The 16,570-nt window shown below is 37.3% G+C and overlaps 1 protein-coding gene across 2 annotated transcripts; it reads left to right on the top strand.

Annotated features, from left to right (window-relative positions):
- Positions 1–14,966: 14,966 nt before the first annotated feature.
- On the top strand, positions 14,967–16,158 carry LOC109209111 (basic leucine zipper 43-like). Of its 2 annotated transcripts, none has more exons than XM_019372290.1 (2): positions 14,967–15,339; positions 15,694–16,158. In XM_019372290.1, exons 1-2 carry the CDS (start codon positions 15,016–15,018, stop codon positions 15,907–15,909), a joined length of 540 nt encoding a protein of 179 aa, XP_019227835.1. In that variant the 5' UTR covers positions 14,967–15,015; the 3' UTR covers positions 15,910–16,158. The 2 variants fall into 2 exon arrangements, with proteins under 2 accessions (XP_019227835.1, XP_019227836.1); XM_019372291.1 differs by having other exon boundaries at positions 15,689–16,158.
- The last annotated feature ends 412 nt before the right edge of the window (positions 16,159–16,570 follow it).

Here is a 16,570-nt window from a genome sequence, read left to right as displayed (position 1 = left end):
ATTTCCACATCACAATTCATCCTTATTTCACCTGTTGTGGCGTGCAACCCGATCCCACCGTACAATAACAATATCACAATATAAATATCCTCCCTTATTTCATCTGTTGCGACGTGCAACCCGATCCCCCGTACAATAATTTAAATCAACAAGAACAATTCAACAACTCAATTACAAGAATTTCTACGACCAAGAGTATGAGTACACGGCCACAAGAGAACCACGTAAAAATCAAAGGAATACAACAACCTTTACAAAACAGCAAGACATGTAAGGCACGTGATAACTACGCAGGCCATCACAACAATTTGGACATGTAGCATATATGCACATAGTCATGGAGGAACTCACAATTAAGAAGTAAACAAACAACAAGGAAGGCACTAACTTCAACTAAGGCAAATAAGGCCAAACAATGAGCAAGAGGTAAATAGTGCTAACAACATCATTTAGAGCATGTAAGTGTAGCTTAACAAAAAGATACCACATATTATGACAATTTGATCAAAGGCATGGAAAAGGACTAGACAATCTAACCGGTCAACACCATATATAAACTGTGTACCCACTCGTCACCTTGCGTACACGTCTTTCACATATCAAGATAGCACATTTGACTCAATTCCTAAGGGGTGGTTTCTCCCACATAAGGTTAGACAAGATACTTACCTCAATTCGGCCAACTCAATACTCAATTTAGCTTTTCCTTTACCAATTCACCATCGCTCGGCCCAATTTAGCCAAAGACGACTTAAATACATCAAACATTGCAAGATAAAACAATTTCAATTAACAAAGCTATGATCCTTACACAATTTACAAAAGGTCAACAAAAGTCAACTCCCTGGGCCCGTACCTCGAAACCCCACAAAATTTACAAAACCCGAACACCCACTCCGATACGAGTTCAACCATACAAAAATTATTAAGTACCGATATCAATTCGTCCTTCAAATCATCATTTTTCATTTTTGAAAGGTTTTTCAATTTTCCCCAAATTTTCCTTTAGATTCTCATGAATTTGATGTTAAATCTAAGATATAATCACAAAATATAGTTGGAAATTGATTAGAGAAACTTACCCAATGATTTGATATGAAAATCTTCTCTTAAAATTTCCCACTCTCGGACCTAGGGTTCTAAATATTGTAAAATGAAGCTAAGAGTCAGAATGCCCAGCTTTTAGTAGGATGCAGTGTCGCATTTGCGACACTGAATTCGCAAATGAGAACTCGCAAAAGCGAAGAATATTTTGCAAAAGCGAAGCCTGGACTATCTTATCTCTATCGCAATTACGACGAAACACTTCGCAAATGCGAAGTAGGGCCTTCGCAAAAGCGGCCCTAATGTTCGCAATTACGAACTTCCTCTGATCAGTTCATTTTCGCATTTGCGAGACTGGCTTCGCAAATGCGAAGCCTTCCAGTCCTCAGCCTTTCGCAAATGCGACACGTCCGCAAAAGCGATGGTCGCAAATGCGACCCTCTACTCGCAAATGTGAGATCAGACAGCAGCAGTTCTGAACTTTCTTCCAACACTCCGAAACGCGTACAAAACTCATCCTAGCCCTCGCGGCTCCAAACCAAACACCCACATAGGTCTGAAAACATAACACGAACTCGCTCACGCGATTGGAACACCATAATAATCTCTACAACCACGAATCAGATGCCAAAACGTATAAAAATCACCATGAACTTCAAGAACTTCCAGAATTGCAACCAAGCGCCCGAACCATATCAAATCAACTCCAAATGATACCAAAATTTTGCAGGCAAGTCTCAAATGACATAACGGAGATGTTCCAACTCCCAGAATCACATTCCGACACCGATATCACCAAAGTCAACTCTCGGCCAAACCTCCCAATCTTCCAAAACTTTCAACTTTCCAATTTTTGCAGAAATGCTTTAAATTACCCCACGGACCTCCAAATCCAAATTCGGACGTACGCCTACGTCCAAAAACGCCACCCGAGCCTATCGAAACCATCAAAACTCCCATTGGAGGTCAAATACTCAAAAGTCAAATCTTGGTCAATTCTTTCAACTTCAAGCTTCTCAAATGGAAGTCACTTCTAAAAATCCTTTCTGAACTTCTCAAAAACCCGAACCGATGATGCACGCAAGTCATAATACACTGTGTGAAGCTACTCGTGACCTCAAACTGCCAAACTTGACGCAATTGCTCAAAACGACCAGTCGGGTCATTACAGCTACAATGTTCATTTTTGGTTTACCTCAAAATTCTTTATATATTATAATATATAAGCTCCCGAAATCCGCATCGCGATAGCAGGAATTTCTTATTCGCGAACACAAAGTTTCCTCTGTGAACGTGATTCACACGTCTAATTTTCCATTTTACTCTTCGGGATCGTAGCCCAGAGCTTCGCGATCGCTATGTATACCTTGTCACCAAAAATCATCAGTTGAAAAGAGCCTAAAAATGGTGTGAAACCACCCCGAAACTCAGCCGAGCCCCTCGGGACCCCGTCCGAACATACCAACAAGTCCCAAAATATAAAACGGACCAACTCGAGGCCTCGAATCACACATAATAACATCAAAACCATAAGTCGCACCTCAAATCAAATTTAATGAACTTTTGAATTATCAACTTCCAAAACTCGTGCTGAACCATATCAAATCAACTCGGAATGACCTAAAATTTTGCACACAAGTTCCAAATGACATAACGAGCCTATTCCAACTCCCGGAACAACAATCTGAATCTGATATTATCAAAGTCAACTCCCGGTCAAACTTATGAACTTTCTAAACCTTAAAATTGCCAACTTTCGCCAATTAGCGCCAAAACCTTCTAGAAATATCAAAATGCAAATGCGGGCATATGCCTAAGTCCAAAATCACTATCCGGGCCTAACAGGATCATCAAAACTCTGATTTGGGGGTTAAATATACAAAAGTAAAACTTGGTCAATTCTTCCAACTTAAAGCTTCTAAAATGAGAATCGTTCTTTCAAATAAATCCCGGATCACCTGAAAACTTAAACCGACGATTCAACGAGTTCCATCGAACCATTGAACGGAATGCAAGTTCTCAAAACGACCGGTAGGGTCATTATATTTTCCCCCACTTACATATAAGTTCGTTCTCGAGCGTGACAAGAGTCGTTCCAAAGCCATCAAATCACCATGTATACTCACCGTGCACATACCCGGGGGTGATCCCACATCACCCTAATCCATAAAAGTCCATCAACACAACATAACCAAAGATTCTTCCTTCAACCTTAGTCCATAAACCATAGAACCCAATTTCTAACATTCAGAATTCATTAAAAGACCCGATTCTCACATCCATACAATGTATAAGTCTGAATAAGCTTGTATCAATGCCATAAACATAAACCAAGATGTAATCACATGATATACCACATAACTCAGATATTCATAGCAATAACTTCTGATCACAATAGCTGCTCAATAACGGATCCGGTACCGGTAACAAACCTCATATAATATAAAACCTTTTTCTAACGCTTCGTACACTACTAATGACGAAATAAACACGCAGAGAGTCATAACCACCTATCAAATCAACAAGTCATGGAGCTCTCTCGTCCAAAGAGAACCACAACCCAAATTCTAAGCTGACTAGTGACATCATCACATCTCCAAACCTACCTTACTCAATCCCGATAGTGCTTATTCCAGGTTCAATAATCTCATTTTGTCCAGTACAAGCTGCTCGATCGACATGCCACACTAATATCAACTAGAGCCATATACCATGCAATCCGTGCGCCAATAAGCAACAACTCAAATGTATCCAACAATGGAAAGAGACTCAAATGAGAGGACCGTTCTACAAGCTCAATAGGTATCACCACAAGCACAATTATCCATCACACAATGGAGAACTAAGACACACGAAATCTACCCAAAGGATCATATCCCAACATAACTCCGTTGCATTGCGTGACCCAATCCCGACACCATATGAAATACCCCAAGTCATAATGCTCAAAATCAACAACCATACGGAGATTAACAACAACTATATGAAGTGCATGACCATAATCATGGAAGAACGGATAGTACAATATACCACAAACAGAAAGACCATAACCAAGGCACAATCAACCATTCAACACCCACGAACTATCTCGCTCGAATGTTGCCACAAGGCCCAAACATAACACATCATGTGTGTGAATAGTCAACAGTCTCATAATCCATTGAAGCATCGAAGAGCAATAAATGGAACCCAATAGACACGATTAAGATCAACTCGAAACCGATGACACATCCTTCCCAATAGCTATGCAGAGTGAACAAATCCGACCCGATATAGAATACACATCCTCATCAAACCTACCAATAGGCCCCCCAAATCAACTCTGGCCATCCACAATAGATAAATAACCCTACAAGGGTCCATAATAATCTAACCATAACACAAACTATTAGTTGTCTAACTTGACCATACCTTCACTGGCCGCAACCAAAGACCAATCTGCCTCTGATAATTCTCCTAGTCTCCAAATCCCTAGAATACATGAATCATGATATCCGATTCCAACTCCATCACTCGAGTGGCTAACAGCTCCCTCATACATAATCATCTCACGAGAAATACTTCTATAATTCTTCCGTGCCACATAGCAAAATCTGAAAAATCAGCAATCGATCAACCAGATGAGTACATCAATACCAACGAAGCATCCGTAAGTCAAAGTACAAGGCGTCTTCTGAAATGTGCACTCTGCTCAGCAAAAATCAAACAGTGCCAGTATACTTCTAAACATCAAAAACCGTCCGTTCTTGTCCAGAACTCATGACTTTCCTTCAAAGCTAAACTACAATCTTGTACATGCAAACCTCGATCCCACACGCCGCACTGCATCCATCATGCCATCATATGAAAACACGATAATCCCATTATTAACTTAGAATCACAAGCATGACACTTACTCAATCATCCAGAAACCTACTACTAGACCCTCATCCAAGAGAAAATCACAACATGCAACATACTCATTATGCCTGAAGAGGACATCTGTCCCAAGCCGTGGTTGACAACATCGAGAACTCTTCAAAACCCATTAGTACATAACCAAGCCATCAGAACTGAATCCCTCTAACTCAACCAAGTCACTGAGGTTGCCAAACCCAAGAGTATTGCCACAAAACACTGATAAAGCCGCACCACGTCATAATAACCAAGAGAACCGATCATACCATTACCATACTGATCCAAACTACTACCAAGCTGCCATATTTCTCCGAGTTCCTTCCAAATTACCTTTAAGCTAACACTTATCCTTGCCAGTACACTACGACCCTTAACCCAACGCTCACCACAAGAGATCCAAGCAGGAAACCACATTGCCCTAAAGCCCATAAGCCACTGTATTTCCCTCTTAAGCACCCCAAAATTACCACAACCGAGATACCTATTCCGAAGAGACCTTATGGGAATATGAAGTTGTTTCCTTAACCTATGTAAAACTAAAATATACAACCTCAAATGATACGGATTTACCGCAAGTCTCGGTACCTTTCAATGAAAATCTCATATGTTAGCCTTTTTACAAATCCAGAAATTTTTCAAATGCCATATATGAATCTTGAATCCGTTAGAACCATCTCGAAAGTCATCCACTTTTCTCTAATCTCAATTGCACTGCTCAAATGATCTGAACCACCGGTGCTCTATTAGCACCCCAATATGCAAGGAAGTTAACGCAACCGAGTGACCCTTTATTAGCACATTACATCCACTACAAATAACAAACCGGAATCATTCCAAGATTTCCATATATCTATAGAGTGTAACACATCATGCATCCAGAAATTTTCTTGCTCAAATCACCCTCAAAACTAACCTTTTCAAATCATAGCTGATCCACATGCCTCAGGCCGAATCTAACGTAACACATATCTATGTAAGCTGATCGTAGATGCAAAATCCCCCACTTGGCTCAAAGCCATAGGACACAACTTCCAATAACCCCAAAATACGTTTACTCCATAACTGCCATGATCTCGCACCGTAATTCAGCCAAATCTGTCATGAACTCATGTAGCATTAATCATAACATATCTCAAATCATCTGCTAAACTCACATTCCTTCTTGTGATAGTCAAGCTAACTTCTTAAAGCGATCCAAACTCAAATTGCTACACTTGTAACCCGCCGGTAGAAAGAAACTCTCCACGGAAGCATCATAAGAATCATGCAACCTCAGAACATCCCACATGAGATAACCCACATGCTTAGCACACTGACATCTCTCTATGTCCTTTCATGTCCACAACCACAATGAAATCGCTCAATTTTCTCAAGTTTGAACTCGTCAATAAAATATAAGAATACACTTCATTCCACAAACGAACAATAGAAAGATCCCTAACACACTCGTAACTCAGGAGTGTACAATACATCAACGCAGAAGTAAAGCACCCAATAGTCTTTTTCACATCCCAGGAAAACTCTTCTCATCATATCCACGCCATCTGAACACAACTCACAATCACATTATACTCATTATATAGCCATCCAACCACTCATCGAGCCAGAAATCCTAATCCTAGGGACACTATCGGACTTACTAGTCCAAAAGTACATGCTCATACAACCGAAACCACCAAGCCCAAGATGTTGTCTGAACCTGGCCTCAAGTCCTCCAGACTGTCCCACCTTCACAACATAAAGAACATACTCACACCTTATCCATGACATCACAAGCTGTCGAGGCACAACTGATAACGAGCGCTCATATAACATACGTGTGAATGGAATGAATTCAAAGAGATACGCTTCAAGCTGAATCAATACCGCACGATAAGTAAAGAAAGATGGGAAGTTTATCCTAGATGCCCTGTAGCCTCTCTAACATAGATATGGATTTCATCATACTGATCCGCAAGACTTTACTAGACACTTACTCATGACTCGAAGAAACTATGAATCTAGAGCTTTGATACCAACTTATCACCATCCAAAATCACCTAGTCGTGATGGCACCTAACCCAACCCGCTAGGTAAGCCAACTAACATTCAATACAGTTCAATTGAGAATAATAAGGGATCAATAAATGAAAAAGCTAAAACATTATATAATAACCCAAGGACTGGTAGTACAAGTCATGAGCCACAAAGACTTAGATTTATAAAGCTGGTATTAAATAAATATAACATCTGTTTGAAATGTACAAAAACAAAATCTAGTCCAAAGCTACCAAGGACAAGTGGTAACCCTATCCGGAACGCAGGTACAACTTTAGTGAATGCTCCTGCCATCCACATCATCTCAACTCCAAGATCTGCACACGAGGTGCAGAACTGCAGTATGAGTACAATTGACCCCATGTACTTAATAAGTATCATAACTAACCTCGGCGAGGCAATAGAAGCAAGAATTATAAATGATACTCGCTATCACCTGTGCAATTTATAAATTCAACAAGTATAAAATAGGTATATTATTAAATTTGGAAACAATAGGTAAAACCACCTTAGGGCTCACAATTTTTTTCAAAATGTTCTGCTCAATCAACAAGCCATCATATAAGGAAGATATGCAAGTAAATCAGGTAAATAGTCAAGAAAATTGTAAGTAAAGATGAAATACAATAATCAATATCAATTCGTTGTGGTGCACAACCCGATCCAAATAGAAATAACCTCACGACTCTCAGGCCTACATCAAAATCTCAGTAATCAAACCAAACCAGTAACCAGCTCTCCTAGAGCTCACATCAACAAGAAACCCGTCGGTTTCTCACAATTCGCGTGTACACAATCAAGAGAGAAATATGATAGGGTGATCGTAGAGGGATGGATCCATATTCACACGTTGCATGGAGACACGTGCTAATAATATCAACCACACGGACAACTTACGTGACGCATGGACAACTCACCTGCCGCACGGATAACTCACTTGCCAATATCACGATCCGCCCGACGTGTTCACATGCTCAATATCACAATCCGCCCAGCGTGATTATATGCTCAATATCACAAACCGCCCGGCGTGGTCATGGGCTGCCAGTCCAAACCATAACACACAGAGAAACAGATATACAAGAATACACGTACATGATAAATGAACATCAAATTTTGTACTCCTGGACTAGTATAAGAAACATGCTAAGGTGTAGGCATGTGCAAAGTGTGCTATCATAGCTCAAATCAGACAATTACATCAGGAACGTAATAATTATCAGGTTCAATTAGGAGATTAACCTCTATGTAACCTCAAACATAGTTCAAATAGTTCACAATAGAGTTACAAATATGAGAAACATCATAACATAAGCTTAACAATCCATTCAAGGCATGCCATAGCCAAAGAACTACCCTGAACATGGATAAACACCCAGGTGCTCGCACATGGGCTCAAACCCCACACATATGCGCACCCATAGCACGTAGCTATCACAAATAACTCAGGCAACTAGTTCCTCAATCAAGTTTAAGTAAGATACTTACCTCAAGCAATCCAAATCAAGTGCCGAGCAAGCCAAACAATACTTTAAAAATGCCACCCCGCATGAATCGACCTCGGAACAGCTCGAAACTTGCCAAAAGCAACTCAAAATCATCAAATAATGCCAAGGGAAATAAACCCAAACAAAAAAAAAGTCAATTCTTTAATAAAATACTCAAAGTCTACTAAAATTTTAACCTGGGCCCACACCTAGAAACCCGACAAAACTTACAAATTCCGACAACCCATTCAACTACGAGTCCAACCACACTAATTTCATACAAATCTGACTCTGAATCGCTGTTCAAAACTGAATAATTCACTTTTCTAAAGTTTAGACAAAAACACCAAATTTCTTCTGTTCTAATCCTTAATTTAGGCGTAATAATCTATGAAAAAACAAAATATATAATTACTATAAAGATAAAATTATTTACAACTTACGTGCCGCATGGACAACTCACCTGCCGCACGGATAACTCGCTTGCCAATATCACGATCCGCCCGACGTGTTCACATGCTCAATATCACAATCCGTCCAGCGTGATTATATGCTCAATATCACAAACCGCCCAGCGTGGTCACGGGCTGCCTATACAAGAAATCACGTACATGATAAATGTCAAATTTTGTACTCCTAGACTAGTATTAGAGACATACTAAGGTGTAGGCATGTGCAAAGTGTGCTATCATAGCTCAAATCAGACAATTACATCCGGAACGTAGTAATTATCAGGTTCAATTAGGAGATTAACCTCTATCTAACCTAAAACATGGTTCAAATAGTTCACAATAGAGTTACAAATATGAGAAACGTCATAGCATAAGCTTAACAATCGATTCAAGGCATGCCATCGCCTAAGAACTACCCCGAACATGGATAAATACCCCGGTGCTCGCATATGTGCTCAAACCGCACACATATGCGCACCCATAACACGTAGCTATCACAAATAACTCAGGCAACTAGTGCCTCAATCAGGTTTAAGTAAGATACTTACCTCAAGCAATCCAAATCAAGTGTCGAGCAAGCCAAACAATACTTTAAAAATGCCACCCCGCATGAATCAACCTTGGAATAGCTCGAAACTTGCCAAAAGCAACTCAAAATCATCAAATAATGCCAAGGGAAATAAACCCAAACAAAAAAAAAGTCAATTCTTTAATAAAATACTCAAAGTCTACCAAAATTTCAACCTGGGCCCGCACCTCGAAACCCGACAAAACTAACAAATTCCGACAACCCATTCAACTACGAGTCCAACCACACTAATTTCATTCAAATCCGACTCTAAATTGCTGTTCAAAACTGAATAATTCACTTTTCTAAAGTTTATGCAAAAACACCAAATTTCTTTTGTTCAAATCCTTAATTTAGGCGTAACAATCTATAAAAAAATAAAATATATAACTAAAATAAAGATAAAATTATTTACAACTTACGTGCCGCATGGACAACTCACCTGCCGCACGGATAACTCACTTGCCAATATCACGATCCGCCCGACGTGTTCACATGCTCAATATTACAATCCACCCAGCGTGATTATATGCTCAATATCACAAACCGCCCGGCGTGGTCACGGGCTGCCAGTCCAAACCATAACACACAGAGAAGGAGATATACAAGAATACACGTACATGATAAATGAACATCAAATTTTGTACTCCTGGACTAGTATAAAAGACATGCTATGGTGTAGGCATGTGCAAAGTGTGCTATCATAGCTCAAATCAGACAATTACATCAGGAACGTAGTAATTATCAGGTTCAATTAGGAGATTAACCTCTATGTCACCTCAAACATGGTTCAAATAGTTAGCAATAGAGTTACAAATATGAGAAACATCATAGCATAAGCTTAACAATCGATTCAAGGCATGCCATAGCCTAAGAATTACCCCGAACATGGATAAATACCCCGGCGCTCGCACATGGGCTCAAACCCCACACATATGCGCACCCATAGCACGTAGCTATCACAAATAACTCAGGCAACTAGTGCCTCTATCAAGTTTAAGTAAGATACTTACCTCAAGCAATCCAAATCAAGTGTCGAGCAAGCCAAACAATACTTTAAAAATGCCACCCCGCATGAATCGACCTCGGAACAGCTCGAAACTTGCCAAAAGCAACTCAAAATCATCAAATAATGCCAAGGGAAATAAACCCAAACAAAAAAAAAGTCAATTTTTTAATAAAATACTCAAAGTCTACCAAAATTTCAACCTGGGCCCGCACGTCGAAACCCGACAAAACTAACAAATTCCGACAACCCATTCAACTACGAGTCCAACCACACTAATTTCATTCAAATCCGACTCTGAATCGCTGTTCAAAACTGAATAATTCACTTTTCTAAAGTTTATGCAAAAACACCAAATTTCTTCTGTTCAAATCCTTAATTTAGGCGTAATAATCTATGAAAAAATAAAATATATAATTACAATAAAGATAAAATTATTTACCCTCAAGTTTTGGGAGTTTATCTCCTCCAAAATAGCCTTGCTTGTGCTCCAAGAACTCAAGAAATGAAGAAAATAAACTCAAAATACCGAAATTTGATATTTTAATGCACTGTTAGTGGTCCTCCTTCGCGATCGCAGTCACCAACATCGCAATCTCAATTCCAAAAATCTCCAGCACAGATTTTTACCCTCGCGTTTGTGATCATGTCCACGCGATCGCGATGAACAAACTCCATTAATCATTCCTAACTTTTTCCTGATAGCCTTCAATATAACGGCCATAACGTTTTGTACAAGACTCCGAATGATAAACGGTTCGCCTTTATGATTACAAGACTCAAAATTTCTTATAGATTACAAGATATAAGCTCCCGAAATCAGCTCAGTGACAGCAGAAATTTCCTCCGCGAACACGATTCACAGGTCCAATTTTCTATTTTACTCTCCCCGATCGCGGTCCAAAGCTCCGTGATCGCGATGCATACCCCTGTAGCCAAAAATCACCAGTTGGAAAGGATCTAAAAAGGGTCCGAAACCACCCTAAAACTCACTTGAACCCTTCGGGTTCCCGTCCGAACATACCATCAAGTCCCAAAATATAATATGGACCTATTCAAGGACATAAATCACCCATAATAATATCAAAAGCACGAGTCGCATCTCAAATCAAACTTAATGAACTTTCGAATTTTCAACTTCCAAAACTTGTGCTGAACCATATCAAATCAACTCGAAATGACCTTAAATTTTGCTCACAAATTCCAAATGACATAACGAGCCTATTCCAACTTGCCAACTTTTGCAACTTAGCACCAAAATCTTCTAGAAACATCCAAAATGCATATCAGGGCATACACCCAAATCCAAAATCACTATCCGGACTTAACGAAATAATCAAAACTCCGATTCAGGGATAAATATACAAAAGCCAAACTTGGTAAACTCTTCCAACTTAAAGCTTCTAAAGTAAGAATCATTCTTCCAAATAAATATCGAATCACCCGAAAACCAAAACCGACGATTCACACAAGTCATAATGTAGCATACAAAACTACTCATGCTCTCGAACCATCAAACGAAATACAAATACTCAAAACAACCGGTCAAGTGATTACAATAACGATAATTTAATTTTTCTCAGTTTGGATTTTTCCGTTAAAATTTGAAATTGGCCATAAAATAGCCGTTTCACAAACAATCACTTTTGAGTTGCAACCTCAAAGGAAGAGTTGCAACTCTTCAGTTTTAACTCAATCTGCTGGTTATAAATAACTGATCATTCCCTCAGATTTTTTGTACGAAAATTTGGAATTATCTTCTTTCTTCTGAATTATTTTCTAATAGAAAGTAAACAAAAGTAAGTGTGATTTGCTACCGACCTTTGAGTTTGTTGGTTACTTGAGTTTGAAGCACCACTACACTAGAGAGGGTAATCCGTTCTATCCTGGGAAGAAATCGGATACTAGGAGGGGATTACGTTCCTTGAAGAATCGCTGTGAATTAAGTATGTTCAGTTTATTTCTGCTTCTTCTATGTTTTTGTTTTCTTTGTTTAAGTTAATTTATTTTTCGACTAAAAAACCTTAACAGGAACCAATCAGCTGGAAACTGCCCGATATGATTCAGTTGAAGTACGAACTAAATTAATGATTTCATATGCTTAAATTTCAAGAAGGTGGAAGATTCATGTTCAATTTAGAAGTTATAATTGGATGTATTTCGTATCATCAGGTGGGTTTATAATTGCATTTGTTGCACTTCGTTCAATATCACAAATGCAAACAAAAAGAGGCTACTAATTTCTATATATGAATGATGAAAAGCTGTCATTACCGCTAATGTCATTTTTCATATTACAGTGTCTAAGTCGGCGTTTGGATATAAGAAACGTGAGATTTGAAAAAAAAAAAAAAAATCGTAGTTAAGTTGAAAAAAAAGTTGAAAATTAAAATTATGTTTGGATATGCATTTTACTTGAAAAACTATTGCTATATTAGTAAAAATTACTTTTCCAAATTTGAAACTAATATTCAAAATCTTTTTGAAACTTATCTTCAAAAATTGAATAAATTATATAACCAAACGATATTATATTCTAAAGATGAATTTCGAAAAAAAAGGAAAAAAAATGTGTATATGGACAAATGAGCCCTAAGACTACGCCGGCCCATGCCATGGCGCAGCACTTGAAAAGGATCTATTATCATGTTCATTACAAGGAGCTATACATTATGATCAGTTCAGTATACTGATAATACTGATAATATGTAATGAAATTTACGTTATTAGATCCCCTTGACCTATAACAACCTGTAGCTCTTCGTCAGGGCAGAGCAAGAGTGTTTCGAGAGGGTTCGGCCGAATTCAGTAGCTTTAGTTCGAACCTTATATTTGCCTTAAATAAATTCATTGAATATATATATAAATTATTACTTTAGAACCCAGTATGTCAAAACGACTAAAATTCCGAACTCATAAACTTGAAATCCTAGCTCTGCCTCTGCTCTTCATAGCAAGTTTGATCATAATATGTGAAATAAATTCATAACCTACCATAACTGATTAAATTGCATGTATAACATTATACAAAGTTTTTACAAAAATCCTTTTTAAACCATGTACCGAAGTGATTGTTGAGTCATCAACTAATTGGTCGTGTGGTCTTTCCACTTATAGAAAGAGCTTGCCTTCCGCAGCCTCATTTTCCATTAATGTCATTGAACATAGTTGAGTAAAACCATCACGGTCTGAAACACATTATTGGCCTATATATAGCTAGCCTTTGCAATAATGACACTTTTCCGATTGTCATTTGCTTCATTGCTTTTTCCTTCAAAGCAAATCTCCTCTTTTTCTCGTGTAATTAAAAACTCTTTAACCCAACATTGATATCTTAACTGTAACTAACTAGTAAATTGTTAGATTGCTGATTCCATTTTTTATTAATAATTACCTATAATTATTTTTTAGACGACGTAATAAGTGATATAAATTTTTGTACCGTAAGTGAACTCAAAGGGTAAGCACAGGGAACTATTTATAATACCACGGGCGGCTTAAGCACATACGGGGCATAAAGAAAAGTTTAATATGAGTCCTAAATTTTGTAAAGAAAGTTATAAGATATATATTTTTATTTGAAGTCTATTCTTATCACTTTTTGAGATATAAAATTATTACTAATTTTTTTTTTTTATAATCGATTTTCTCTAATTATTATTGCTTGATTGATAGTATAGCCAACTTATTTAATCTTTCTTGAGATATTATTGATCTTAGGTAAGATATACAAAGCAATAGAAGTATAGAACTATTGGAAGCTTAAAAGTATTGCTGAATATACTTGAACTAGTGAAATCTTGAAGGAAAAAGTGAGTAAGAATATCAAAGAGAAACACAAATATGTAGGGTTTTCTGAAATATGAAGAGATTGAAAAAAAAGAAAGAAAGATTGACTTGGACAAATTAAGGAGGAGAGAGCAAGTCTTTTAATGGAGTAAAAAATGGAAAACTAAAAGTTAAGAAAACTATTCATCTACACATTTTTAAGTAAGTCACATTTTATTTATATATCTAAAAAAAATTCTTTCCTTTATATTAAAAACTCTAGTTTTATAATAAAAAACTAAATATTACTTTTTAAAATACCTATAAACTTATTATTTTTAAAAAATGGCCTCCCTGAATTTGGGGGCCTTAGGCACACGCCTTACTCCACGTAAGGTTGGAGCCGACCCTGCATAATAGCTGTGATTAATTACAAAACTGGAGAATGAAACAAGCTGCTAAAACAAGTTATTTTATTTTAATAGCGTAAAAATTCTTTACACTATTCGATTGACAATGTGCTTGCATAGAGACCGAGTCGATCGTAGTAAATGATATAATATATATGCACATGCACATGTCCAACATTTATTTTGGTGGTCTATTTTTTTTAAGGAACTCTACTGCTGTTATTTGATAAATGGGGCCAATATATAGGCCATCAACTTTTTTCTCCCAGTCTATAAAATGCCTCCCTCCAATTAGACCTGATTCAAGAAACAACATTGTCCTCACAAAATCAAATACTTTTGAGCCATGCAACCCACTAATGTCACAGAACTCTATTGCCCTTCTCAATTAATCCCCAACTATACTAATTACACAGCCACATTTCAGTCCAATATCAGAATCTCTAGCCCTTTGTATGATCTTCAGATTGGTCCTCCACTTCAAGAACTCAATCCACAAACAACTAATAATTATTTCAACTGCAACTATTCAACGTGTGATGAAACTGATGATCAGCAGCTACTGACTCTAATAAATGAAAGGAAACAGAGAAGAATGATATCTAATCGAGAGTCGGCACGAAGATCACGCATGCGCAAGCAGAAGCACCTCGACGAGCTATGGGCACAGGTCAGTGGTCGATGTTTAGTTTATACGGCGCTCTTTCCTTTTTAGTTTATTTGGCAAAAAAGTTGTATTTTTTATATTTAAAAATAATTTAACTTTAAATATTTTATTTTACTTTTACTGACACGCTTTTATATCCATTAAAATATTATGTGATATTTAAGATCGTAAGTTTCAAAAGTTTTTCTTTTTTCTTAAACTTCCTCATCAGCCAAGGTGTGTCACATAAAATGAAATAGAGGAGTTGTATGTGTATGTATATATATATATATATATATATATCATGTTTTGGACCCGTATATTCGAAGAGTTTAAAACCTAATTAAAGATTAAATTCTGGATCCGTCTTTAGTACAGGTTATTTGGCTCCGGAATGAGAATCATCAGCTCCTCAAGAAACTTAACCATGCCTCTGAGAGCCATGATCAAGCACTTCAAGAAAATGCTCAACTCAAAGAAGAAACTTCAGCACTTCGTCAAATGGTTACTAACATGCAGCTCATGAATAGTCGTAATTATCCTTGCATAGGAAATGTTGATGGTGAACCTTGTAGTGGTTCATCTCCAAAATAAATAGCAAATTATGCTTGGGCCGTTTTGTTTTTCTTTTCTTATATTTGGTTGTTGAGATGGTGGAAATTATTTGAGTTTTTCCTTTGTCTCTTTTGGTGTTGAGGTCAAGGCTATGATTATTGTTTTCCCTTTATCTTGTTTCAATGCTGTAATAACTTCTTGATGTCCCTCTTTCTTTTTTGCTGCCTATTCCCTGAGATGTGGTTTAAATCCTAATATGTTGTAGTAAAAGATATTTTCTCTGGTTCATATTATGTATACGCTTCTAAGATTTTTGTATACCCAGAAACAAATTAAAAATATATTTAATAGTTTTAATTATAACAGTATTCATCAAGACTACCATTTATCTCTCGTTTAACATTCACTTAAGCAAGAAGCGAATCTGAATTAGTCGAATCAATGATAACTAGATACCAGAAAAATATTTCAAAAACAAGGAACACACAGAGAATATATTCTAAAGTTGCATATCTAAGATAGTTAAACAAGATGACAGATGAAAATAGGTGTGTCTGACATGTTGGTTTAAGTAACCATAGCTACAATTGAGCAAACAACTTTATTACTAAAAAATAGCTCTTTTCTGACCGAAGATTACCGAGCGAAAAATCGACGCATTACCGATTGAATTGGTGAAAAAATAAATTTTTTTTTTTTT

This window comes from Nicotiana attenuata, unplaced genomic scaffold (assembly GCF_001879085.1).
Source record: "Nicotiana attenuata strain UT unplaced genomic scaffold, NIATTr2, whole genome shotgun sequence".
NCBI classification, from domain to species: Eukaryota; Viridiplantae; Streptophyta; class Magnoliopsida; order Solanales; family Solanaceae; genus Nicotiana; species Nicotiana attenuata.
This window is presented reverse-complemented; position numbering and strand designations above follow the sequence as displayed.